Consider the following 27,203-nt stretch of genomic DNA (forward strand, 5'->3'; position numbering starts at 1 on the left):
TGTTCCCCCGAGTCAGTGTGTGTCTCAGTGAATGCAGGCCTCTGCAGCAGTTGTGAAACATCATTTTTGGGCCGATTTGCATTTTCTTTGGGACGTAACAGTTGTTTCCATCCATCCAGGATGTCATCCTGCCTCTCTCCCAGTGAATGCTGGAATAGATCCCAGGAAAATGAATAAATGGAAACAATCACAACGATGAAACCCTTACACAGTAATGTCTCTTCACATAACAGTACATACATAAGTAAATGCTTAATTATTTACCTCCCTCACAATAATTCTTTAGGTACATATATATTTCTGCATCACCTATTTAAAATGTTAGATTTTTAGTTTTTACTTTAATTACATATTCATTTTGTAAAAATAAAAAGAGACAATTTGACCTAAAGTCATTCTGGGGGTACTGACAGTTACCACATTATCAGCAGGTGATGTCTAAAACGGGCAGTTTTCACACATTTAGAGCAGCCAAAGAGAACTTTTGATCTCATCAGAAGACTTTTCCCTGCATTCGGTGCTGATTTTGCATCTTATCCAGGTTTCAGGTTTGTACTAATCCTGCTGAAAATTTTCTTTTTCAGACTCTCCTTGATGTCCTTGGTTTTGAAACAGTATATGAGTGGGTTGATGGCGGCGGGTATAAGACTGTACATCATGACAACTACGATGCGAATGGGGACGCTGAAGGTGAAGCCCAAGTTGTTTGCCAGGTACACGAAGCATCGAGGCATGTAATACAGACACGTGATCAGAAGCTGAGGCGTGCACGTGGACAGAGTCCTGATGCGGCTGCTGGAGTCAGACATTCGGATCACGACTGCGATGATTAGCAGGTAAGAGAGGATGATGCAACTCAGCGGCACCAGCAAACTGAACATAGCCAGACCGAAGGCAACCACCTGAACATCCCGGACGTTTTCACATCCAAGTGCCGTTATGGCTATGTGGTCGCAGTAGCACTGTACAATGATGTTAGAACGGCAGTACGGGAGGCTGAGAGCGTGTAAGACGATACCCACCATCCACGACATCGGCATAAACCAAGATATCCCGCAAAGCACCGAAACAGTGGTGCTGGTGATGAAAACTGTGTAACGCAGCGGCGCGCAGACGGCAATGAAGCGATCCAGCGCCATCACCATCAGGACGAACGAGTGCGTCGCTCCTAAAAAGTGAACAAAATACATCTGCACGAAGCAGCCGCCGAATGAGATAAGGCTGTCGCCGAACCAGTACTTGGATATTATTTTGGGCAGGGTCACCAAACCGAACAGCAAGTCTGTCGACGCCAAGTGGCAAAAGATCAGGTAGGTGGGCTTGTGGAGCGACCGCTCACATTTAACGAAGACTAAGATGAAAACATTCCCCACAACGATGGCGGATAAAACTAGGAAAAGCGCGGCAGAAACATGACCGTAATAGTCTGGTGACAGTCCCGGAAATCCGACGATGTAGAAATATTGTATCCTGGTTACATTCGTGAGCGACATGACCGCCTGAATACAAAACAGACTTTACTGCATAAAGCTTAAAAACCTGACTCAGGAAACCGTAAAATGATGCTTCGGACCAATCGAACGGAATGATCCTAGCACCTCCTAATGTAAGCCCATCGCCTTCATCTTATATTTTTATGGGTAAATCCCTGATGCTTACAGTCCCAAAAGAGGCCAACTTACAGCAACATCATATCACATCTGTGTAGGAGCACTTCCTGGACTCATTAAAATGTTCTACATATATTTTCTTGGAGCTGCTCTTTAGATGGGACGATGGCATTAATAATATTTTATAGCAGTTCTCATTAAATGATGAAATGTTGTCCATGTCTACAAATCATCAGAGAGAACCTCCTTTAACTCATGTATTTAAATTAATAACCTGTTATTAATTAACATATTAATTGAATCTGTATTAATTCATATTTTACATAAAGGTGTGTGTGTGTGTGTGTGAGCGAGCCCAGCACCTCTGTCATTTTGAGAATTAGAATTTGATTTGAGTTTAGAACGAGAGATGAGAGATTGACAGACTGATACTGTTCATGGGGAAGATATTTGGGATGGCTGTGGGATTTTACATGATTGATACTTTAGACTACTCTTAATTAATGTCACAAATTAGTCCACTGACTTATACTTATTAAAAGTACGTGTGAAGTTTTCATCGTGACCTTTGACCCCTCAAATCATCACGTACGTTCATGTCATTACAGATGTTGAACCATTGGTTTATTGTGTATTATGGAACTTAAAGGGAAAACACACATTAAACATGACAGAGGGACACATGTGCAGTATGTGATCACACCTCACTGATCTGCTTCACTTCCAGTAGATATAAAACACTCTTGCAGAGGATAAAAAACAATGTTTAAAACCACCATTAAAAAACCCCCAATAATAAGTGAAATTGACAAAATGTCACAGATTCTTCAGGCTCATTAGGAAACAAAGAGGCTGCAGACGAATCCAGACTGGAATTGTCAGTATATTCCTAGGAGTAAATGTTCACCTTCATCCCAAATCCAGTGTTTCTCAGCTTTTTCATCAAGATCTTCTTGATGTCCTGAGTTTTGAAGCAATAAATGAAGGGGTTGACGGCCGGAGGGACCAGACTGTAGAGCAGGGTCAGTAAAATGCGAACGTCTATGCTGAAGTAGAAACCCACCGTGTTCGCCACATAAACGAAGCACCTGGGCAGGTAGAAGAGACAGGTGACGAACAACTGCGGCGTGCAGGTCGACAAGGTCTTCCTGCGCCCCGCGGTGCTGGACATCTTCGCAATGACCACGATGATGGTGACATAAGAAAACACAATGAATGTGAGAGGAAGCAGAAGACATAAGAGGGCGATGCAGAGAGTGCCGACCCGGACGCTTTGAACCCCCTCGCCACACGCTAGGTTAGTAATGGAGATGTGGTCACAGAAGCACTGAACGATGACGTTTGACTTGCAGTAAGGCAAAGCGAGGGCTTGGACGATAACAGCCACCAGCAGAGACACGGGTATGAACCAGGCGATGCCGCAGAGTGCCGATATGACCTTTTTGGAGACGAGGGCTGTGTAGCGCAGCGGAAAACAGATTGAAATGAATCGGTCCAGGGCCATTACGAGCAGGATGAAAGAGGTCACCGATCCTAAATAATGGACAAAGAACATTTGAGCAAAACAGCCGTAAAACGAAATGTCGCCGCCGCTGAACCAATATTTCGATATGATCTTCGGGATGGTCACGGTGCTGAACGTCAGGTCGATCAGAGCCAGGTGGCAAAAGACCAGATACATGGGCTTCTGGAGGGACTTCTGACACATGACGAAGGTTAAAATGAAAACGTTCCCGAACGCTATAACAAGGTAGATGATCAGGAAGAGAGCTGACACAGGCCTGTAGTACTCGGGGGCAAGTCCGGGGAAGCCCAGAATAAAGAAGCTTTCTGTCCCTGTGACATTGTCGATCATGATCAGTTTCAGGCAAAATCGGCAAAAAAGAATTAGATTAATTATTGCTCCAGTGCCTTTGAATTAAACGCATTCTTTCATTTCAGTATATCAGTTGCTCAGTTCACGTTACAACTAGAAACCTGATAAAATAAGACGCCAACAACACACACAACAAAGCAGCTGCAGGCGAGGGCTTACGATCATCGCACTGATTAAAAGCCGGTTGCAGCAGCTCTTAATATCAGCTACAGCGTCACGCTTGACCCCGCACAACCTCCAGGGATCGTCCCCAACAAGGGGCAAACGTGTCACGTCACGTCATCTGATTACAGCTTTATCAATCTCAAAAAAATACATGGAACTTTTTAAAACTTTTTCAACTTTTTTTTTTTTTATAACAACTTTTTAAAAATCAGATAACAAAATACTCATCTAAACACAATAAAGGACTTTTGAGTTGCACAGTGAAGGAAAACCAAGATAATACAGAGGATCCTGGGAGAGAGAAGGCCTCCAGCCTTGCCAGTAATGGGGATCCCTTATTCTGCACCCTGTTTTAAGGAAAGACAGAATAATATTTGTATATTATCAGGCTGCATAAAGAACAACAGGTGAGGATTCAATAATTTAATAATGCTAATGCATTATAAACCTTCTGGGAGTCACATCAACAATAAATCCCTGAAGCGTACAACTGATACTTGGAAAGGTGTGTTAATATCCCTGGTGTTTAATCATGGAATCTTGAATGTGAGCATGCACCAGCATTTTAAACAGCAAAACCACTAAATTTCCTTTTTCCTGCCCTCAGAGTTTCTCTGTTCCTGGCAGGAGTATTAATGTTAATTTGTAATCAGGAGTATTTGCTGAATTTCCATGATTTGATGCATGCAATTCATAGATTTTCAAATGTTTGAATCAAAATCAATAATAAAGATTGTTTAGTATTTCCAAAATGTTTCATTTTATTATTATTTTAATACTATATTAATCTGTATGATGTTACAAATAAGCAAATTAAAAAAAACAAAACAAAAAAAACTCTGGATTTTGTGGTTTAGTGCAACAAAAAAGTGACAGATACCACTGAAAACTGTAATATGTAACATTTTAAACCAACTTCTATAAAGCTTATTTGTGGGGACAATTCACAGAGGAGCACAGGGAGGTTTTTCATCACCTGCATGTCTTAATCACACATGTGAGACTTATTGACAAGAGACTTTTACCATCAACCTCTTGGAACTCATTAGTGCTTCTTCGGTCACTGAAAACAAACAACGATCTTTGTCTCTGATGGAAAACTTTTTAATTGTTGTTTTGTCTGTGTTTTAACCTGTTCTTGTAAGATCTGTTCTTTTAATGTTATTTACTCTGTCTGTGACAATGAGAGTAATGGAAAAAATCCAGGAAGACACTAAAGCTGAAACAAATCTTACCTGCAGTTGTGGTTGCGTTTATCATTGAATTTAAATATACAGGGGAACAAATGAAACTAGTAAAAAGAAGGAAAACGTCCAATTAAATACAGATTTTTCATTCTTTTCTCCATAAGTATTGTATTTTCATCTTAAGCACTAACATTTGGATGGTTAAGATATAAATGGGGTAAAAGAACCAGGTCTCCCATTGAGAAATACGCTATCAAAGTTTGTAATAATACCAATGCTGCCGCCTACCGGTAAAATGTAACAGCCCCCTCTTTCGCCCAGAGAAGTAGAAGGAGAAAGAGATTAAAAATGTTAGATAAAATCCAAATGTGGCCAATAATTCTACAAACGACATTACCATATGTTTCTTTACAAAAGCTAAAAATACCTGTCGCTGCTTAAACTAAGCAAACATCCCAATTGACATATTTATTTTAAATATTTATTGTGTGTGTGTGTGTGTGTGTGTGTGTGTGTGTGTGTGTGTGTGTGTGAAAACAACGCATTTATCACTTCTTCTTTATCACTTCAGCTCTTATATTGATAGCTTGTAATTAATGCATTTGCATCACTTAAATCTAAATCTTCAATCTATTCTCTTCTCTATCTGCCCCCCCCCCCCCCCCCCCTCCCCCTGTAAAGTGCCTATAGACAATTTGGATTGTAACAGATGCTATATAAATAAAGTTGATTTGATTTTTTTGATTTCTGTTTTAATTGCCCTTAGGAGTGAGGTCCAGCCAAAATATCCTTACGTTCAGCAACTATCCTCAGTTGCAGTTCTCTTTATTTGGTCCTCATAATTTAGCATCTATAAAAATAGAAGAAAAAAGGAAAATCACACACACACATTTATGAGGACTCTCTCCTTACCATTATCCTCATCCTAAGCAACACAACTGATTGCCACACAGCAACGCTAACACTGACCATCACTCTAACAACCAACTTTAACCTCAAACCTAAAAACAAGTCAACCCTCAAACAGCCCTTCGATGCTGTGAGGACCAGCAAAAATGTCCTCCCTTTGCTGATGAAAAGTGTATTTTGGTCCTCATGATGCATGAACACACACAATGACCCCACATACGCACATCTCACCCCAAAATTAAAAACAGATTTGGCTGAACCTGATGATGAAGGAGGCCCGTCGGACCCTCAGTCCAGGTTGGGATTTTAAACTTAAGCCTCAGTGTTTCCTGTTGATGCTGAGATTTGACTCTTTTTAACTGAGAATTAGTTTCCCTTTTCTGTGTTATGCTTGTTTCTTTGGCTCTATTTACTTAATCAGTTTCCAACTCTTCCAAATCACTGATTTATTCAAACGATGTCATTTATACTCAGCGATATCCTGTGAAAAAGTGAAAAACGAGGCCGTTTGGCATTCAAAGAGACTTTTTGAGTGACTGAAGACTTTCACAAACTCAAAGATTACAAAAGAAAATGGCCATATTGGTTGTTTACTGCGCTGTTGCCAAACCCTGTGAGGTTCATTACAGGAGGCAGCACTGAGGAAGGGGTCTCTCCAGGGAAACGAGGGCGGTACGTCACTCATTCGTCGCACTCTGAAAACAAACAAGTCGTTACACTAATGAGGGAAACAGTAGCCAAACGTTTCTGATATAATGGATGACAACAGCGAATTGTCATCCCTTGGTTAGAGCAGCAAGGCTCAGTGGGAGAACTGGCCCTGATGGCTTGAACCTTTCTGTCTTGCATCATCAACATAAAACAATCAAAACAACACGCACATCACCAGCATGAATGACAACAATGATTTACTTAAAATGACATTTCAACATCAATAGCCATCAAGTAAAAGGGCTTACATGACGTCCATGAGGGGTGCAGCTCTCAGAAAATTTAGAGTTATAGTTGCTTGGTGAAGTTGAGCACTTTAGTACTGAGCAAATATTTACTCATCTTCAGATTTAGTCATTTCCCATTGAAATAAAAGGTCTGATCATACGCTGTTTCAAAAAAGAATGGGGCAAAGAGTGTGGTGGAAATAACAGGAGACAGGTGATAGGGGGATAGGAGGCCACCAAACCAGCAGCAGTGGCGCTATCGGCTCCGACTTGATTGTTTCCAGCAGGACACCATGTGCATCTTTCTGTCCAAGCAGACTCCATGATGGCGGCATGAGGGCCCACCACACACACACACACACACACACACACACACACACACACACACACACACACACACACAAATGTTGCGTGTGCTCATGGAGAACACCAGAATTGACAGGTCTGTCTGCAACATCCTCCAGCATGAAGAGGGACATCCCTGGAGGAGCACACGGCCCTCATGCAGTCTGCAGTCTCCTCCAGCTGCATGTCAGCGCCTGACCTCAGGTGGCTGGAGTGGGTCAGCAGTTCCTGGATAACAAAGACGCAGATCTATTGCCAGGCCCATCTGTTCCCTAGACGTGAAACCATTCAGGCACCTCTGGGACATCCCGTATCTGTTGGATCAACACTTAACACTGTCCAGGATTAGATCATCTCACCACAGATGTGGTAGGAGTGAATCCAAGCTTTTGGAGGTCAAACACACCGAAAGACATGATAAGGAGGGAATTTACAGAGGTTGGATCACATGGTGAACTCACCTTTAACCTTTAACTGTTCCCTAAAATATTTTCCTCACTTTTATTGTCATTAAACTGTGTTAAAAGTAATATTTTAACACAGTGAAAGCACCGTCTAAACTATTATTTTTTTTATCAATACTGAAGGGAATTTGGATGCAAATTGAATGTAAAACACCCAGCACATATAAAATTTATTTAAATTTAGTGTTATAAACTCACTCTGTGTCTGTGCCATTTATACAGAGATTACATTACAGATCTGTAGGTTTGAATAGCCACGACATAAATAGATAAAGATAAGCAGAGCTAAATATTTTATTATATAAAGTTGTCTTAGTTTTGCGTAGCGCTATTACAATATCCTTTTATAGTGAGCAGCCACATGAGGGCAGTAAAGCGCACATGATCATGAACATGAACTGTGTTGAGAAAATAGTCAATAAATTTGTTTCCTTTGTCGAAGATTGTTTAACTGTGTTCCAAAGGCTCCCCCTGTTGCCTTTAGGCTGTGAATACAGAAAGAAATTAAGGAAAAATAAAGGGCAATCCTATTTTTTTCCTATAATAATGGTAATATAATAGTGATAAATGAGTATGATCTTATCATGAGTGTATTTAAATTTCCAGCAAGTTTAGATATTTACATACATGAAATAAGAGGAGCATTATCTCCATCTTGGCTTCTTTTTACTGTCTCACTGACAGTGAAACATTAGGGCATAAAAATGATCATATATCAAATAGGTGACATTTTACAAAATGTACAAAAATTTAGATCATCCATAATTTAATCAGTCATTTATTCACATTTTCCTACAGAGATGCAAACAGACAATATTTTTCTTTAAAAAAAAGGTTACTTGTTTGTGAAAACCAGATGGCAGAGCTTCTGAAACAAAAACTCTTAAACAAACAGTGACAGATGTATTCAAAGACTAAAAATGGAAATGACTTGATTTTCATGCACGGTGCATCACAAATTCGGGAAGCACTCATTCAATAATGTGTGAGCATGTGGACATTTCATACACATGATTAAAGAAAAGCTTTCAGAGCAAATGAAACTGCGGGAGAAAAACTACTGGAAACTAACTATCTACTGGAAATTGATAAATTGCATTTGTTTCTACAAAAGCTTTCAAGTTTATCTCTGATTTCTTTTGTTTTCAGACCGTAAATGATTGGATTTAGCGTTGGGGGGAAAATTAACGTCGACATCCCCATGAATTTTCGCAAATGAGGAGAAATGTCCTTCAGCCTGTACGATATGATGGTGAAAAGGCCAAGGCACTCTAAGAGGAGGAAGACTATCAGATGCGTGGCACATGTCTGGAGAGCTTTGTGTTTGGTGTCGGGCTGCTTGGACCTAAAACAGGCCACCAGGATCTGCAGATAGGTGTACATGATGATGACGTTGGCTATGACTTGTGTGAGGGCAACCGTGAGAAGGCCGTAAATGTTGTTGACGGTTACATCGGCGCAGACCAGAGCCAGCAGACTCGGCTGGTCGCAGTAGGGGTGTGTCAGCACAGACCGACAGCGAGGTAAACGCAGCAGCAGAAAGAAGAGCACGCTCATGAGTGCTACATTAGTCAGCCACAGACATGTGATTATTCTGAAAATATGAGCGTGAGTCATGATTGTGTTGTATTTTAAGGGGTTACATATGGCAATGTACCTGTCATAGGCCATGGCGGTCAAAATGAAGACCGTCCCGCCTGCATAAATGTGAATAAAAAAAGCCTGAGTGACACAAGATGAGTAGTGGATGGTCCGGCTTTTGGTCAGGATGTCCTTAATGACCTGCAGGAAGAGTGCTGAGGAGCCTATAAGGTCATTGACAGGGAGGTTCAGCAGGATCATATACATGGGCTGATGCAACGATTTGTTCAGTACAATCACAGAAATCAGGACAAGGTTGCAGAAGAGGATGACCATGTAGCTCAATGTGGCAAATAGAAACGCAGGAAAGACGGCTTCAGGAGGCAAATTAAAGCTTCTCAGCTCCAGAACAGATGAGATGTTGTACAGGTCATCCATTTCTTTCCTGCTCTTCAGTGCTGAACTGTTGAAAAATAAGTGAGAGGTCAGCTTTAAAGAGACGACATTACAGTATCATTGAATCTTCAGAGCTGACTGGCAGCACTTACCAATTTAAAGCGTGCCCGCGTCCATTCAAGTTCAGGAAATGTGAAAATTTAATCAAGAAACTGAGTCAATATATTAAAAAAACCAGCAAATGGACCAGATCAATGATGCGTCTGAACAAACCTGGTAAGCTGTGGAGAAGGACTGGCAGATTTATACTACAGATTTTTTTGCACGGATTCTCCCTGCGGTCTTGTCAAAAAGTTCACAGCAGGCTCTCGTGGGACCCACCCGTTAACGTTTGTATTGATCATTAAACACATGGAAGAATTAGAATTAAACTCAGGCGTGTCTGTGGGTTCCTGTTGATTTGTTTGTTTGTTTTTTTGTATTTTATACTATAAAAAGATTGTCTAGTAAGATCTCAATTGTGTTCAGCTGCCACTTTATTAGGCACACATGTGGGTTAATGCAAATATCTAATCAGCCAATTAGGCACAGAGACATAATCAGGGCGACCTGCTGCCCTTCGAACCGAGCGCCAGAGTGATTTATCTGACTTTGCTCCACTCGCTCTGCCGGGCCATCTCCAGGGTTTACAGAGGATGATGGGAAAATGTAAACCAAGGACATCAGAGGTCAGAGGAGACTGAGCAGACTGGTTTTGAGCTGATAAAACAGCGAACGGTGATTAACAGAAGAGCACCAGCGAACACACAATACCAACAGATGGGCGAGAGCAGCAGAAGACCCCACCAAGCGCTGCCTTTGCCATTTACCAGGACCAGGAAACACTGAATGTGCTCCCCATCCCTCTCCGTGGGTCGCCACGTTACTGACTATGCCCATCCTTCCATAGTGTGCAGGTTTTCAGATGGCTACTTCCAGTAGTTGTGTATCAAATCTTCTCAAAGAAGTTTCTTGAACAGGATCTCAAAACACACCTCAAACCAACCGATCAACTTGACAGACAGATTTGCATCATGGACTTTGGCAGCTACTGTGTGATGTTTAATGACAAGAAGGCCATGAGCAGACTATTTCCTCAGGAGACTCAGGTCCTTCAGTGTTTGCAGCAGGATGCTCCACATGTTCTACCAGTCTGTCATGGCTAGCACCATCTTCTTTGCTGTGGTGTGCTGGGGTGCAGGCATTAAAGCAAAGGATGCCAACAGACTCAACAAACTCATTAAAAAGGCAGGGTCTGTTGTTGGATTTATACTTGCAAACTTGGACGAGGTGGTGAGGGACAGGATGGTGTTGAAACTGCGGACAATCATGGACAATCCCTCCCACCCCCTCCATAACACAGTGGACAAACTGAGGAGCAGCTTCAGCAGCAGACTCCTGCAGCCTCGCTGCTCTAAGGAACGCTACAGGAAGTCATTCCTGCCGTCTGCCATTAAACTCTATAATTCACCCAAACCTACTCAACAATAATTGTGTAATGTTTATCTTGTAATTTTATTCTATTTTATTCTATATTTATGTATATATGCTTATAATGCTTAAAAGCATATATATGCATATAATGCTTATAATATGTATATATATATACTTATAATATATGCTGTATATATGCTTATAACGTTCTAATCTTAGTTGTATTTATTTATTGTTTCTATACTTTGCATAGGTTGCTACTACAATTCAATTTCCCTACGGGGATGAATAAAGTACATCTTAATCTTAATCTTAATCTTAATCTTAATCTTAATGTTATCTGTCAGGGACCAGATGAGAACCCCAGAGTGACACCAGAGTTCGGTTGAACACAGTTTTATTTACAGGAACAGAAGGCAGACAGGATTCCCAGGGAAGCGGGCAGGATTGAACCATCGAGACCAGGCAGACAGGCAAGCAGGAAAACGCTGGAGAGTCATGAGAATCACTGAGGTCAATCTGGCAGGGAGGCAGCGTAACTCCGGGAACTAAGAAGGGGGCTCGTTACGGTGCAGATTTGCCAAGCATGAAGAGGCGTGAAGAAGTGGTCAAAACACAACCTGTTGGAATTCTTCCATTCAGGATGATGGTTTAATGTCTCCTGACTTTTGTTTGTTTTCACTGGATCCAGGAAGCTCCCGAGTTCCCGGTTCCTGTCAGGAAGGGAGAACCAGCAAACCTGCATAAACTGCTGAAAGTGTTTTTTTTAAACTTGAGATTGCATCATTGCTGTGAGCCATCATGAGTAAAATCCCCCAGAAAACACCATTGCTTCACTAAATGCATCACCTGTATGTGTTAATGCAAACAGGAAAATGACAGGTGAGATGAATCCCATATATAAACACATAAAAATAAAAAGAGTTTAAAATGTTCTCAGCCCAGGCTCACTCCAGCTTATTCTCCACAACATCTCTGTCATCCTTCACTGAGTTTCTCATTATCACAGACAGAAAGAAAAAGGAGCCAAATATTACATAGCAACTGTTGCCACTGGCCTGATACAGGCAACAACAATGTCATGATAGCCCATAAAAATGCAATAATAAGCACATTTTCCTTTATTATTTATTTTTTACTATTTTATTCATCCAGTTTAAAGCATGTTTATGTGGTACAGAAAATTACAGTCAAGATAAACAGGTTTCTATATTTAAAAAACATTAAAGCAAACTGTCAAGTAAAGTACAGCCACTACAGAACATACCCCTACTTGAGGAAGACATTTCTTTTTAGAAGCATTTTAATGCCCATTTTGAGTTTCTGGACTCTAAGGCCATATATAATTGGGTCCAAGAGTGGTGGGAATATTAAAATTGACACACCGAGAGCCCTCCTTATAGTAGGGGACACTTTGCCATTGCGGTGAGCCATCAGTGTAACCAAGGTATTGACTTGCAGGAACAGGTAAACGAACAAATGTGAGCTGCATGTTTGAATGGCTTTTTGTCGTGCATCGGCGTTATTGGTCACAATACATACATACAAGATCTGTGCGTATGTGTACATCATTATTACCAGAGGTACTCCTTGGATTAGGAATATGGTCATTAATCCATAGTTGCTGCTCACGGTGGTTTCCCCACACATTATTTTTAGCAATGATGGATTGTTACAGTAAAAATCCACAATGTTTGTCCTGCAGATTTCGTACTGTCTGTGCAATAAAAATATTGTCGCAATGACTGAGATAGTTACTATCCACACCAAAAGAATCATTTTAACCAAGGTTAAAGGACTCATAATTTCATTGTACCTCAAAGGAAAACAGATGGCAATATATCTGTCATACGCCATGATGCTCAAGATCAACAGGTTGCCCGTGCCATACATGTGGATGAGGAAAGCCTGAGTGATGCATGCAGTGTAGGGGATGCTCCTGTACTGTGTCACGATGCTCCAAAGAAGCTGTGGCAAAAAAGCTGTGGTGCCTATCATGTCACTGATGGGAAGGTTGAACAGCAGGATGAACATGGGCTGGTGCAGCTCTTTGCAACAGGCAATAGCCAACAAAACCATCATATTACAGAACATCGTCACCATATATAACAGATTGCAATGATGAGCGTTGGGTAGACGTAAATATGCGGGAGGTTCAGATTTTCCAGCTGCACCATGCTAACAGGCAACGAGATATTTGCATACATCACTTCTCAGTACCGCACACTATAATGCTGCACGACACATTTTTGAATACCCCGTTCCACAGGCTGCCAACTAAGGTCATCCAAAGAGAAGCGAGCTGGGGAAAAAAAAAGAAAAAATGAAATCACAACTTCAGTGAATCAACAGTGTTGCATATCTCACCTCAACTATGGTGACACTTCCTATAAGACACAATGCAAATGACTCTGCCTTATATAGGCACCAGGGCACCCTGTGGCATTGCCCAAGAGTGCACTGACATTCAGTGTGATGTCATGACACAGCCTGTAACACCTCAAAGAATGAACTGAACTTTTCTTTTAATCACCAATCGGGAACTTAAGAAACAACGGCCTCAGGGCCCTCTGCTGAGCCAACTAAGTTCCACAGTTGCATCCAGAAAAAACTTCAGTGATAAATGCCTAACTAAATGCCAAACTAAATGAACATAACAGTAAATTAACATTGATATCAGTCTCTTGTCTTTGATGCTATAACAATATCTGCATTACTAACTTAATACAGCTCCAGTTTATTCAGTCTTATTTTTAGAGGTTTGGCTCTCACAAACATCACAGAGTGATGACACGAGCAGTTCTCTCAATTTGAATAGCAACAACAAAAAGAGAGAAAAAGATGGGTTCATATTTTTAATATATTTTTACACATTGAAACTAACTTTGTCTCCTTGGTCTGATTCAGCTGATTAAATGTGTCAGATATTCAGATATAAACCTCAAAAAGTTTCATACCAAAATAGTGTAGAAAAAAATCAATCAAAGGGCTGTTTTTTCATTCAATGGTCTTTAATGAACAACAGATGAACAGGCACATCAACACCAGACCATCATTATACGGGACCATTTTCATGTCAGCATTTAATTCTTGCAGCTAAAATCGGGGGATCAGATTCACAGAACGTTCAGTTATAATCCCAACTTTAATATTTGATTCATTTCTATAAAACATACACACAAAGATACAGTATTTTTGGATATATTTCAACATATAAAATCACATCGCAGGAATGAAACCAGAAATCTGCAGAAAACCAGATTATTATGGGCGAGTTACAGGCCGCAGGTCCTGGCAGCTTCAGAAAGTGGGGAAAGCACAGAAAACAGTCGTGACAATGAGTTAAAGATGGAAGGAGCACATGTACGCATTTGTGTTGGCCTGAACGTGACGTGTTTGTGGAGACAGAGAAAAACAAGCCGAGTATCACAACAGCTGTATCTACAGCTCAATCCAGATGTGTTTGACAGCGACAAATCTTGGGTATAACAAATCTCTGACAGGGAAATCATTTCATTATTTTTCTGCCGTACAAAGACACAAATGCGCACGACACGCGAGGGTGGGTGAAGTGTGATAGAGCGTGAAACATTCAGACAGAAATGCTCCTCTTTTTGATGATCCTCAGGGGAGCGTTTCGGATTTCACCCGTGTACAGCCCATAAACTATGGGATTGAGCAGCGGCGGTATGAGAAATATCAGCATGCCCATGATCTTCTGCAGGTCGGCCGACACGGTGTTGAACCTGTGGGATAAAATAGTGAAGGTGGCGACAAACTCAAAGATGGCCAGAATCATCAGCTGGGCGAGCGCATGTGTTGATGGCCTTCATCTTGGCCTCTGACCTGCGTGAGACCATGCACGCGATCAGTATCTTCACGTAGGAAAAGGCCTGCACGGACAGGCTGACGGCCTGAATGACAGCCGTGTTAAACAACCCCACGACATTATTGATAGTCGTGTTCACGCATGTGAGCTTCAGCAGCGATGGGTTATCACAGAAGACATTCATAATGACAGATTTGCAGCGGGGGAGCCTCATCTGCAAAACGAACAATAACAAGCAGGCAGGATCGAATCGTTGGGGACAGGCAGGGTCGAGACCAGGCAGACAGGTGAGCAGGACAACGCTGGAGAGTCATGAGAATCACTGAGGTCAATCTGGCAGGGAGGCAGCGTAACTCCGGGAACTAAGAAGGGGGCTCGTCACGGTGCAGATGTGCCACAGGTGCGCGGGGCAAACTAGGACTTGGGCGGGGTTGCCCGCAGCTGTGACAGTTATCGGGTCAAAATGAACCAAAATCTCCGTTGAATCTATGCCACATAAAAACTGAGGCAGCTGCAGAGGCAAAAGAGGTTCAACCCAATACGAGCATGTTGTGGAGTAAGCATGAAGAGGCGTGAAGAAGTGGTCAAAACACAACCTGTTGGAATTCTTCCATTCAGGATGATGGTTTAATGTCTCCTGACTCTGATGAATTCTGGGCAAAAGCTTTCGTTTGTTTTCACTGGATCCAGGAAGCTCCCGAGTTCCTGGTTCCTGTCAGGAAGGGAGAACCAGCAAACCTGCATAAACTGCTGAAAGTGTTTTTTTTAAACTTGAGATTGCATCATTGCTGTGAGCCATCATGAGTAAAATCCCCCAGAAATAACACCATCGCTTCACTAAATGCATCACCTGTATGTGTTAATGCAAACAGGAAAATGACAGGTGAGATGAATCCCATATATAAACACATAAAAATGAAAAGAGTTTAAAATGTTCTCAGCCCAGGCTCACTCCAGCTTATTCTCCACAACATCTCTGTCATCCTTCACTGAGTTTCTCATTATCACAGACAGAAAGAAAAAGGAGCCAAATATTACATAGCAACTGTTGCCACTGGCCTGATACAGGCAACAACAATGTCATGATAGCCCATAAAAATACAATAATAAGCACATTTTCCTTTATTACTATTTTATTCATCAGTTTAAAGCATGTTTATATTTGAGCAGTACAGAAAATTACAGTAAATTACAGTCAAGATAAACAGGTTTCTATATTTAAAAAACATTAAAGCAAACTGTAAAGTAAAGTACAGCCACTACAGAACAGACCCCTACTGGAGGAAGACATTTCTTTTTAGAAGCATTTTAATGCCCATTTTGAGTTTCTGGACTCTAAGGCCATATATAATTGGGTCCAAGAGTGGTGGGAATATTAAAATTGACACACCGAGAGCCCTCCTTATAGTAGGGGACACTTTGCCATTGCGGTGAGCCATCAGTGTAACCAAGGTATTGACTTGCAGGAACAGGTAAACGACCAAATGTGAGCTGCATGTTTGAATGGCTTTTTGTCGTGCATCAGCGTTATTGGTCATAATACATACATACAAGATCTGTGCGTATGTGTACATCATTATTACCAGAGGTACTCCTTGGATTAGGAATATGAACACTAATCCATAGTAGCTGCTCACGGTGGTTTCCCCACACATTATTTTTAGCAATGATGGATTGTTACAGTAAAAATCCACAATGTTTGTCCTGCAGATTTCGTACTGTCTGTGCAATAAAAATATTGTCGCAATGACTGAGATAGTTACTATCCACACCGAAAGAATCATTTTAACCAAGGTTAAAGGACTCATAATTTCATTGTACCTCAAAGGAAAACAGATGGCAATATATCTGTCATACGCCATGACGCTCAAGATCAACAGGTTGCCCGTGCCATACATGTGGATGAGGAAAGCCTGAGTGATGCATGCAGTGTAGGGGATGCTCCTGTACTGTGTCACGATGCTCCAAAGAAGCTGTGGCAAAAAAGCTGTGGTGCCTATCATGTCACTGATGGGAAGGCTGAACAGCAGGATGAACATGGGCTGGTGCAGCTCTTTGCAACAGGCAATAGCCAACAAAACCATCATATTACAGAACATCGTCACCATATATAACAGAGTTGTAATGATGAGCGTTGGGTAGACGTAAATATGCGGGAGGTTCAGATTTTCCAGCTGCACCATGCTAACAGGCAACGAGATATTTGCATACATCACTTCTCAGTACCGCACACTATAATGCTGCACGGCACACTTTTGAATCCTCCGTTCCGCAGGCTGCCAACTAATGTCATCCAAAGAGCAGCGAGCTGGGGAAAAAAAAAGAAAAAATGAAATCACAACTTCAGTGAATCAACAGTGTTGCATATCTCACCTCAACTATGGTGACACTTCCTATAAGACACAATGCAAATGACTCTGCCTTATATAGGCACCAGGGCACCCTGTGGCATTGCCCAAGAGTGCACTGACATTCAGTGTGATGTCATGACACAGCCTGTAACACCTCAAAGAATGAACTGAACTTTTCTTTTAATCACCAATCGGGAGCTTAAGAAACAACGGCCGACTGTGAAACCACAGCACAAATAAAATAGATGAAATAAATCATCTACGCAGGGCTCTCTGCTGAGCCAACTAAATTCCACAGTTGCATCCAAAAAAAACTTCAGTGATAAATGCCAATGCGTCGGCCTGATTTCCAAAACTAAATGAACATAACAGTAAATTAACATTGATGTCAGTCTCTTGTCTTTGATGCTATAACAATATCTGCATTACTAACCTAATACAGCTCCAGTTTATTCAGTCTTATTTTTAGAGGTTTGACTCTCACAAACATCACAGAGTGATGACACGAGCAGTTCTCTCAATTTGAATAGCACCAACAAAAAGAGAGAAAAAGATGGGTTCATATTTTTAATATATTTTTACACATTGAAACTAACTTTGTCTCCTTGGTCTGATTCAGCTGATTAAATGTGTCAGATATTCAGATATAAACCTCAAAAAGTTTCATACCAAAATAGTGTAGAAAAAAATCAATCAAAGGGCTGTTTTTTCATTCAATGGTCTTTAATGAACAACAGATGAACAGGCACATCAACACCAGACCATCATTATACGGGACCCTTTTCATGTCAGCATTTAATTCTTGCAGCTAAAATTGGGGGATCAGAGTCACAGAACGTTCAGTTACAATCCCAATTTATTAATATTTGATTTGTTTCTATAAAACACACACATACGTGGTATATCTGAAGATATGGTATTTTTGGATATATTTCAAACAGGAACATATAAAATCACATCGCAGGAATGAAACCAGAAATCTGCAGAAAACCAGATTATTATGGGCGAGTTACAGGCCGCAGGTCCTGGCAGCTTCAGAAAGTGGGGAAAGCACAGAAAACAGTCGTGACAATGAGTTCAGGATGGAAGGAGCACATGTACGCATTTGTGTTGGCCTGAACGTGACGTGTTTGTGGAGACAGAGAAAAACAAGCCGAGTATCACAACAGCTGTATCTACAGCTCAATCCAGATGTGTTTGACAGCGACAAATCTTGGGTACAACAAATCTCTGACAGGGAAATCATTTCATTATTTTTCTGCCGTACAAAGACACAAATGCGCACCAACACGCGAGGGTGGGTGAAGTGTGATAGCGCGTGAAACATTCAGACAGAAATGCTCCTCTTTTTGATGATCCTCAGGAGAGCGTTTCGGATTTCACCCGTGTACAGTCCATAAACTATGGGATTGAGCAGCGGCGGTATGAGAAATATCAGCATGCCCATGATCTTCTGCAGGTCGGTCGACACGGTGTTGAACCTGTGGGATAAAATAGTGAAGGTGCCGACAAACTCAAAGATGGCCAGAATCATCAGCTGGGCGAGGCATGTGTTGATGGCCTTCATCTTGGCCTCTGACCTGCGTGAGACCATGCACGCGATCAGTATCTTCACGTAGGAAAAGGCCTGCACGGACAGGCTGACGGCCTGAATGACAGCCGTGTTAAACAACCCCACGACATTATTGATAGTAGTGTTCGCGCATGTGAGCTTCAGCAGCGACGGGTTATCACAGAAGACATTCATAATGACAGATTTGCAGCGGGGGAGCCTCATCTGCAAAACGAACAATAACAGAATCAGGCTGAAATCCACCCCCCAGACTAAGGAAATGATGAAGACAACAACTCTAGGTACCATGATGGTGTTGTAGTGCAACGGCATGCAGATGGCAACATAACGATCGAAGGACATGGCTGCGAGAATAAAGAGAATCCCCCCTCCGTACATGTGGAGTATGAAGGCTTGGAAGACACAGAGTCCATAGTGAACCCTGTTGGTCTCCATAACGATGTCTGACAGCACTTTGGGCAGCATCGCGGTGATGCCGATCAGGTCATTGAGGGGCAGACTGAACAGGATGAAGTACATGGGCTTGTGGAGATTCCTCTGCAGAATGATCAAGGTCAGCAAGGTCATGTTGCAAAAAACTCCAAAACAATAAATGGTCACGCCGAGAAAAAAGATGAGATACTTCCCTTGCGGCGGGATCAGAAATGTGTCCAGCGTTAACTCAGAGCTCAGGCCGAACGATCTGTTTTCCATTCTGTCTCATATGAGAGGAGAAGAGAGGCTGAAACATAACTGTTGGAACTTCAGTCAAGATCTTAAACACACACAGGACCACCCAGAGAGGGTGGAGTGGCGACTGGCCACACGCTGTATTTATTGGTACCATAACCGGTAACAATAACCCAGTGATGTCACCTTTTGCCCCCTGGGTCCATCACTGGTTCCGCACAGTTGATTAGGAGATGATGGCTCAAAAGTTTGACCTCTTCTGTGACGAGTTTCACTTATTTTTTCAATGGATGAAAATAAACTGGCTACAGTTTTGAAGAAAGAGGAAAGATAATGTGAGAAAGGACAAATGAAAGTGAAAATTAAAGCTAAACTTTTGATTCCACCATAATTTATAGTAACATTCCACAACGACACACAGAGTTGGATTTTTTTTGATAACAATGAATAAAAATATGTGAACAATTGAAGTATCTGACATATGACCCCCACGGAAACATAATTTTATATGAAATATTTGTCATACTCCATCATTTATGCTGATCAGGCAACATTACGACCACCAGAGAGAGACTAAATATTGACAAATGTAGATATAAAGACAAATTGTAGTAACATAAACATAAAAAAATATAAAACTTGTTTATGTTGTTAGCCATGCTTAACTTTTAGATGCAAAGTTTAGTGGTTATTGAAAAAAATCCTCTATTTCTGTCTAAAAATCAACCTAAAAAGGCGGAACTTTTAACATTAAACTAAAGCTCTTTATCTCAGATTTATGGAGACCCTAAACCATCAAAAAATAACATTAAATAATAAGAGTTCTTAAATAACACAGTGTTTTTACAGCAGTGGCTGAAACTGCAAATTAAATTCAATGTATGCCCGTAATAAATCTTCAAATATAGCATAGACAGTAATTTTTAGTAAACAGGTATACCCTTAACTTAGATCGATTATGTCTGATTAATGTACTCTGTTACCATGGCTGCACTCAAATTCATGATAAAAGAATAATCCAAAAATGTACTAGAGATTGCAGAGTTGCATCACACGTCGATACTTCGTCAAAACACATTTATTAATGAGGCCCGTTGAGATGTGAGTGAATGTTGTTGTGTGTCACAGTGTAATTAATCCCCGATGATCTATGAACCTCCAGGTGATAATCGGATTGTGCCTTATTTGTTACAACGCTTAATAACACCCAAGGGGGGCTTAAAATGTGATATTACAAATAAACAGTTATTTCACAACATTTAGATTAAGACTCAGATATCCTGTGTCTCTGTCATAAACATCTAAAAAATATATAATGATAAAGACGTTTTAGTTGTAGTAACAATCGTTACATTCTTTCTAGTTTTCAATATTTTTAATCAATTAAAACCATTTTTTAATCAAAGTCCAATCACTTTAACAAACAGGAACTGTAGAAACACTCTTACTTTTTGTTTCAGAGTCCCTGTAGAAAAAGATTAAGTGAAATTAATGAAGTAATGAAGTGGTCATGTTGAGCCTTTGGGAACCAAGAACTTACTTGTGCGTACAAAAGAGGCATCAGGACATTAGGACATCAGCCAGGACTAATCTCACCCAAGAGAAATGGACACAGTGGACCCTTCGGTCGGACCCATAATTGATTTCAGCATTTCTTTTGTGGAATAATTGGAAATTTTGCTTCATGTAGATTTGTATTTACATCATATTTCTTTATTTTGTACCTTAAATATTGTGATCATTTACACCCATCAGGCACAACATTATGACCACTGGCCCAAAATTTGTGGTTCTGCCTTTGCTACCAAAACAGCCCTGCCCCATTGAGGTCTGGACTCTTACACTGAAGGTGCTAGCAGCAGATCACTTATGTCCTGTTAGTTATGGGTTTGGGTTTCTCCATGAATGAGGTCACTCGGACCAGCCTTCCCTCCCCACAGTAACCAGTAAACCTGAGCGGCCCATCACCATGTGGCCGGTCGGCCACTCTTGGTATTGCTACTGTTGGACCACTGTTGGTGTTGCCAGCTGTCTTTTCACGCCACATGATGCCACAGACAGATATGTGGTGATGTACGGCTCAAACGTGACTGCACATTTTAGCTGTAACACTGGTGGCCATCAGCTTCTGGTCATTCAGACTGTGCTGCTCTTTTACTTCCGCCGGGCACAACTGGGTCACATTACACAAGGCAAATAAAAGAATATTAAAAGAAATATCCTGATGGACATAATATCTGAATGAAAAATCTTTATTATCACTTTATCAGTAAAAAATGCCAGGAGGACATTGCTCACACACAGATTTCCGGAATAAATAAATACATTTTGCCCTGCTGGTGTAGATTGAGATACTTTTTTAAAACTCTCACTGCATTACCACCTCTATCCTTATTGCAGTTTTCTCTTATTTCTGTTTCATTACCTCATTTTTCTGTACAAATAATAGTATTTTTATACACATTGTGGCTTATTTCAGTTATATGGCTTTTCCCATGATGAGCAGGCTCATGAAAAACACCATGATGAAAAACATCCACATGAAGAATCGGTCTAAGACTTTGGCCACTTTCTTCCACTCTCCGGTCCTTTTCTGCGTGGCCCTCTGGTCTCTGTAACAGTTTGCGATGTACTCGATGTTGCGGAGCAGCTGCCTCTCGCTGCTCTGGCTGCTGCAGGGAGCCTGGCCTGTTCTCTCGCCGTCGCTCACTCCTCCTTTCCTGCACCTCCTTTGATCCCCCACGTCTCCACCATCTGTGCTGAGGAACACACCGTTCTTCCACGTGCTGTAGCGATTCGTCGGGTTCTTCCCCATCGAGCCGATCGGGCTCATCATCTGATCCATCTCTTCCCTCTCTTCTGCCGTCGCCGGGCCCGCTGGGTCGTGTCCTTTCTCCACCCTGAAGACACAGTCCTCTCTGCATGGTCCAGCCCGGCCATTCATGGTGCAGTTGCTGTTCTTCACATAGGGAGGCTCTGGTTTCTCCGGCTGTGGGGACATGCAGTTGTCCCCGACCTCATAAACGAAGCACATTCTGGCCATGTACTGCAGGATGACCGTTTTGGCCCACTTGGGAACAGGCTTGGCATCTGGGCCGCAGTGGTGTATGTTCATGATGAAGATGGTCAGGGCAGTGGAGGCAGTGATCATCGTCATGGTTGCGATGTAATATTTTCCTGCGGCAGAAAACAAGACAGAGACCTCAGCATCACACAACACATGCTAAGACAGGAAGCCATTTTACCTCCTTTACCGATAAGTGGGACATTCTCAGAGGGCGGCATGATCTCTGCAACCAGCAGCTGGAAGACGGTGAGCGCCAGCATCACAGTGACGCCCAATGACACCTTCTCTCCAGAGTCAGCGGGCAAGTAGAAGCCCAGTGGCGCAAGGAAGGAGATCATCACGCATGGTATGAGCAAGTTGAAGACGTAAAAGGACGCTCTTCTCTTCAATTTCAGCGTGTACGTCACATCGGGGTAAGGGTCGGCGCAGCAGCCGTACTGGATCATGTTCTTCTTTGCAGGCATGCCTAGGATCTCCCACTCCACGTTTTCCACCAGGTCAGCGAGGTCAGCACTCTCTAAAGCGTTCAGGATGTCCAGCTGGTTGCCGTTGTAGGTCCAGGAGCCATATGTGAACCTGCACTGCTGAGCGTCGAAGGGGAAGAAAGACACATCCACCCTGCAGGAGCTCTTGGTGATGGCCGGGGAGTCCCAGGTGATCTGGCCATCGTGTCGGATCACCACATTGGTGTCCATGGGGCCGGTGAAATGGTCATCGGCGCTAAATTATAAAAGATATGAGTATAGCTGCAGATGTGTACACAAGAAACAAAGATGGGAGGAAGGAAGTTGGTCAGAATATAAAGGCACAAGTACACCAGTTAAGAGAAGAAGAGTTAACGCCTTCGGCAGAGGTTACTCATCCTTCTCTCTTCTCTCTGCCTTTCATCTGTCTCTCTACCAGTAGTTCAAATCAAAACACTTTTTATTCTGTCTATAACCGCTGGATGAAATGCAGAAGGAGGTCTGGACACTCCTGTGAAAAATGGCATCCAGGAATGTTCAGCTTGTGCCTTTAACCCTGACCAGCAGGTACCAGCCACTCAATACCAGTCCGACCTACTTGTTATATAGGACTATATCGGGTCTCCATACATAACTACTAGGTATGCGGATGGTATCGAGTCCATCGTATTCATCCTTATTCCATTTTAAGTATGCATCAACCCACACTTGACGTATCCATAAATATGCTGTCAAAATTTGGTTTCTCTCATCCTGAAACAAAATTGGAAATTGCAAATGATAACTGGTGGCAACACCTTCACTGACCCCCCCAAACCCACCCCAAAACAAAAAAAAAAACCACATACGTTTTGAAAAATTCATTTTCTTTAGTTAGATTTTCGAGTTGTGCCTGTAACCTGTTATTGTAATATCATTTGCGGCCGCTAGAGGTCGCACTTGACGCAGATTTCTTTTCTTTCTGTAAGTTATAGAATACCACTGTGTGGTAAAGGCACAGACTTTGCATTGTTTTACCATGTCGATGATTTGCGACAGTGTAACCTGCAGGGTCACATTCAGAATGTTGTTTGTGTCCTCCACAGGCCTCAGCGCACTCGTGTAGTTGGCAAACAAGTCAGTCAGCAGCTTTTGAGCATATTTCCCATGAGCAGTCCAACAGGCTACAACAGAGAGGGGAATTTTAGAGACCCACATTGATGTTGAGCTTAGCTTTTTCATGCAGTAACACATTTAGAGTGCTCCCATTTGACATTCTTACGCAACAATATGGAAAAGAGGGAATTGGACATAAATCTCTCTTGTGACATATAAAAGCATGACAGATGGCACAGGGCAGAGTCAGGCCTAGATTCCCTTTCTATGTAAAGAGATCAGCTAAATCGGCCGTAATGTACCAGTGATTCTCTGTTCAGACTGTGAGCGTACAGTACGGGGAAAGATTAATCCTCGAACAAACAACACATGAGACTCAAAATGAATCAAAGAGGGGAAAATTCTCTGTAAAAATTCTCCAAAAATTCATTTTGGAAATTAGGATTCTTTCATTTGGTCAGCAACATGGGCTCTCTCCTCATCTTTCGACTGTCCTAAATTTGAGATCATACTTTCAAAAATCAAAGTGCAACAATTTAATCTGCAAGCTTCTTGTGTCAGTGATGGATTTGGAGATGTTAACCCTTAAGCTGTTTCACAGTCACTAAAGCCTCAGATGCAAAGAAAGGTTTGGATTACAATGGGAGCAACGGCAAGCGTTGGTAAACAGCTTGAAATATAATGAATAATGTTATACGAAACACCGATAAATGATTGGATGTTTAAAGTGCAAGTGTGGACTGATTTGGCTATTTCATAAAATCTCCAGAAGAAAGAAGGGACGGCTTTCCTCACAGCAATATATTAGACCACATCAGACAGATAAATTAATTTAAAAAAAGAAAAGAAAATCAACAGAAATAAAAACTTACGTGGTAAAACACTGAGACACAAAGTCAAGAGAAATACAGTTTCACGTGTCCATCGTTTCATTTTGCCTCAAATATTATTTCGATCCAAAGTGCATCGGTGCAAAAGACCACCAAACTAGTTAAATTTAATTCGAGGGGGGAAAACAGTAAAATAACGAAAAGAAATGCAAAAAATAGGAGAGAGGATATTTGCGAAAGCAGCTGATCGCCCGAGAGCTGATGACGCAATGGAGGCGGAGCAGCCGCGTCAGGCTGCATTTACGCATCTGACAGACGGCATTTGGTGGAACTGCTCCGTGTACAGGAAATAGATGCTCCTAAAACATAGATAATAATATTAATAATAGAAAATGTGTAACACCAAAGAGAGCTGAAACACTTTTCACACGCAAATGGACGCATCCAATTTTATAATGTTCCCATTGTCGTTAATCACACTATGCGTAAATGGGCATTAAATATACTGCAAAACTTAAATATATATATATATATATATTTAAATATGTAGCTCCACAGGAACACCATGCATGCGCGTACTTTTCTCTTCCGGGTGGTGATGTCCCTTTAGCCCCGCATCTGCAGGATGCAGCGATGCTTCACCTCAGCCTTCTTTTCTGGTGGTCAACAGAGGGATGATCACCCTCTGATGATCAGAGGGATTCTAAGGTTCCAGGATGCGCCCCAGCTTCTTGCGCATCATCGTTGCTACGCTCGATGTTCTTGTTATTTCTGAGCCCAACGCGCATCATTCGTTAAAGCGCGTTTGGGAAAAACTGGCCGCTTAGATCCATTTTAAATTAAAGCTTTTTTAAAAGTCTGTTTTGGATGAAGATGCTTCCAGATTCAAGCCATGAGAGGCCGCTGCTCGTCAGGGTGTCGTTCACCACCTACATCCTGGGGACTCTCTCCCTGCCCCTCTTTGGACTGGTCGCATGTGTCTTTATTTCTTCTGTTTTTCACTTTGAAGACGCCACCGGCACTCACTGCCAGGTAATGTGCTTATTTGAAATAAACCTGCAAAGGTGTGAAATCAAGCTCATCTGTCTCCAGGTTCCCAACTACCTGCCATCCATCAGCGCCTCCATCAGCCTGAGCCCCGAGTCCCACATATGGAGGTTCTGCATCGGACTGCACTCAGCTCCCAGGATCCTGGTGGCATTTACGTACTTCAGATTCTACAAGGCGTGTTTTCCGTCGAGGTTCCCGGAGAGCCCCCTCAGCTGTGTGACCCTGGCCTTCTCTGTCTGTGAGAACCTGGGCCTGCTGCTCCTCACATATGTGTCGTCCAGCGAAACATACTGTCGGTGGATTTTAAGCTCTTTTTTAAAAATTTGTTAAAACTGTTTCCATTTTAAAGTTCTCCCCCTGTTTTGTGTCCTTCTGCCTTTCAGTTGTTCATAAGGAAGGTTTCGTTCTCTTCATCATCAGCTCCTTCATCTACATGCTGACCACCTGCCGTTTATGGAAGAGTATTAAAAAGCATTCTCTAAGTCCAAAGGTGAGAAATATCAAATCAGGCGCTTGAATAAATGTCACTATAATAGTTAATTTCTCCACTTTTGACAGGATGCCAAGTCCTACCGTTGGAAAGTGCACTTTTTACTTCTTAATGTATCGTTCTGCCTGTTAGCAGCATTATTTTTCTGGAAGCATAACATGTACTGTGAGCCAGGGAGTAAGTATTATATCATTAATGTCACTTTTTTTGGTCCAGGCTGTGTTTTTGTTGTGTTGTTCATCAGAGTCACTTCTTCTCACAGGTTACACATTTTTTGCTCTGTTCGAGTATCTTGTGGTTTTCTCCAACATGGCCTTCCACCTCACATCCGTGTGGGATTTTAGGAGCCGGGAAATCATGGTCACTTCAGCCTTCGAAGACAAAAACTTCTGACACCCACAAACAAATAAAAATAGTCAGTCGTGTCATCCTTGATTCTTTTCTTTGATGATTTTTAAAATATATTTGTAATTGCTTCAGCGTTGGTGTCAGTCTGAGCAAATGTATCCATTAAATGATCAAATAAATAAGGCCAGGAGTTTATGATTTTAAACTTCCTATTTATTTATGAACCTACTTTCTTAATTTGTCCTACATTTGTCATTCACTTTTTAAAAAAATGTTGTCACCTTTTTCCCATTAATCAAAAATAAAACATGAACAAAAGACACTCCTAATTAAAGCAATTCATTCTATTAGAATACAATGTATAGTATAAAAATAGGATATAATGATAATGAGTTCTATATGTACGCTAAATTATTTTAAAAGTGTGTCCCTTAACTTAACAAACACAGCATTTCTAATTCCAAAACTTCTCAAACCTGGGTCTTTCTCTTTA

At 41.6% G+C, this 27,203-nt stretch overlaps 6 protein-coding genes and 2 pseudogenes across 10 annotated transcripts; 1 reads left to right on the forward strand and 7 right to left on the reverse strand.

Moving 5' to 3' along the window:
* Window positions 1-533: 533 nt before the first annotated feature.
* LOC130535061 (olfactory receptor 52E8-like) lies at window positions 534-1,952 on the reverse strand. Its single transcript, XM_057049881.1, has one exon. The coding sequence runs from the start codon at window positions 1,491-1,493 to the stop codon at window positions 534-536; it is 960 nt and encodes a 319-aa protein (XP_056905861.1). The 5' UTR covers window positions 1,494-1,952.
* Window positions 1,953-2,499: 547 nt separating this feature from the next.
* Window positions 2,500-3,465, reverse strand: LOC130534930 (olfactory receptor 52E8-like). The gene has a single exon (XM_057049615.1). It carries the CDS (start codon window positions 3,463-3,465, stop codon window positions 2,500-2,502), a length of 966 nt encoding a protein of 321 aa, XP_056905595.1.
* A 5,100-nt stretch (window positions 3,466-8,565) lies between these two features.
* LOC130534931 (olfactory receptor 52D1-like) lies at window positions 8,566-9,513 on the reverse strand. Its single transcript, XM_057049617.1, has one exon. The coding sequence runs from the start codon at window positions 9,511-9,513 to the stop codon at window positions 8,566-8,568; it is 948 nt and encodes a 315-aa protein (XP_056905597.1).
* A 2,700-nt stretch (window positions 9,514-12,213) lies between these two features.
* LOC130534932 (olfactory receptor 24-like) lies at window positions 12,214-13,151 on the reverse strand (annotated as a pseudogene).
* An 879-nt stretch (window positions 13,152-14,030) lies between these two features.
* Window positions 14,031-17,253, reverse strand: LOC130535060 (olfactory receptor 1-like; annotated as a pseudogene).
* Window positions 17,254-18,451: 1,198 nt separating this feature from the next.
* On the reverse strand, window positions 18,452-19,264 carry LOC130535319 (olfactory receptor 52J3-like). Its single transcript, XM_057050312.1, has 2 exons — window positions 18,983-19,264; window positions 18,452-18,901 (listed from the first exon to the last, which is right to left on the reverse strand). Exons 1-2 carry the CDS (start codon window positions 19,262-19,264, stop codon window positions 18,452-18,454), a joined length of 732 nt encoding a protein of 243 aa, XP_056906292.1.
* Window positions 19,265-21,602: 2,338 nt separating this feature from the next.
* On the reverse strand, window positions 21,603-25,520 carry chrna10a (cholinergic receptor, nicotinic, alpha 10a). 2 transcript variants are annotated; one of them, XM_057050129.1, is made up of 5 exons: window positions 25,402-25,520; window positions 23,915-25,181; window positions 23,496-23,650; window positions 22,621-23,153; window positions 21,603-22,543 (listed from the first exon to the last, which is right to left on the reverse strand). In XM_057050129.1, the coding sequence occupies exons 2-5, from the start codon at window positions 24,128-24,130 to the stop codon at window positions 21,846-21,848; spliced, it is 1,602 nt and encodes a 533-aa protein (XP_056906109.1). In that variant the 5' UTR covers window positions 24,131-25,181; window positions 25,402-25,520; the 3' UTR covers window positions 21,603-21,845. The 2 variants fall into 2 exon arrangements, with proteins under 2 accessions (XP_056906109.1, XP_056906110.1); XM_057050130.1 differs by lacking the exon at window positions 25,402-25,520 and having other exon boundaries at window positions 23,915-24,060; window positions 24,865-25,382.
* Window positions 25,413-26,934, forward strand: LOC130535213 (post-GPI attachment to proteins factor 2-like). 4 transcript variants are annotated; one of them, XM_057050133.1, is made up of 5 exons: window positions 25,419-25,854; window positions 25,915-26,110; window positions 26,256-26,362; window positions 26,431-26,539; window positions 26,625-26,790. In XM_057050133.1, the coding sequence occupies exons 1-5, from the start codon at window positions 25,690-25,692 to the stop codon at window positions 26,753-26,755; spliced, it is 708 nt and encodes a 235-aa protein (XP_056906113.1). In that variant the 5' UTR covers window positions 25,419-25,689; the 3' UTR covers window positions 26,756-26,790. The 4 variants fall into 4 exon arrangements, with proteins under 4 accessions (XP_056906115.1, XP_056906113.1, XP_056906112.1 ...); XM_057050131.1 differs by having other exon boundaries at window positions 25,422-25,854; window positions 25,915-26,164; XM_057050135.1 differs by lacking the exon at window positions 26,431-26,539 and having other exon boundaries at window positions 25,413-25,854; window positions 26,625-26,934.
* Window positions 26,935-27,203: the final 269 nt, after the last annotated feature.

The sequence above is a fragment of the Takifugu flavidus genome, chromosome 12 (genome assembly GCF_003711565.1).
Source record: "Takifugu flavidus isolate HTHZ2018 chromosome 12, ASM371156v2, whole genome shotgun sequence".
NCBI lineage: Eukaryota > Metazoa > Chordata > Actinopteri > Tetraodontiformes > Tetraodontidae > Takifugu > Takifugu flavidus.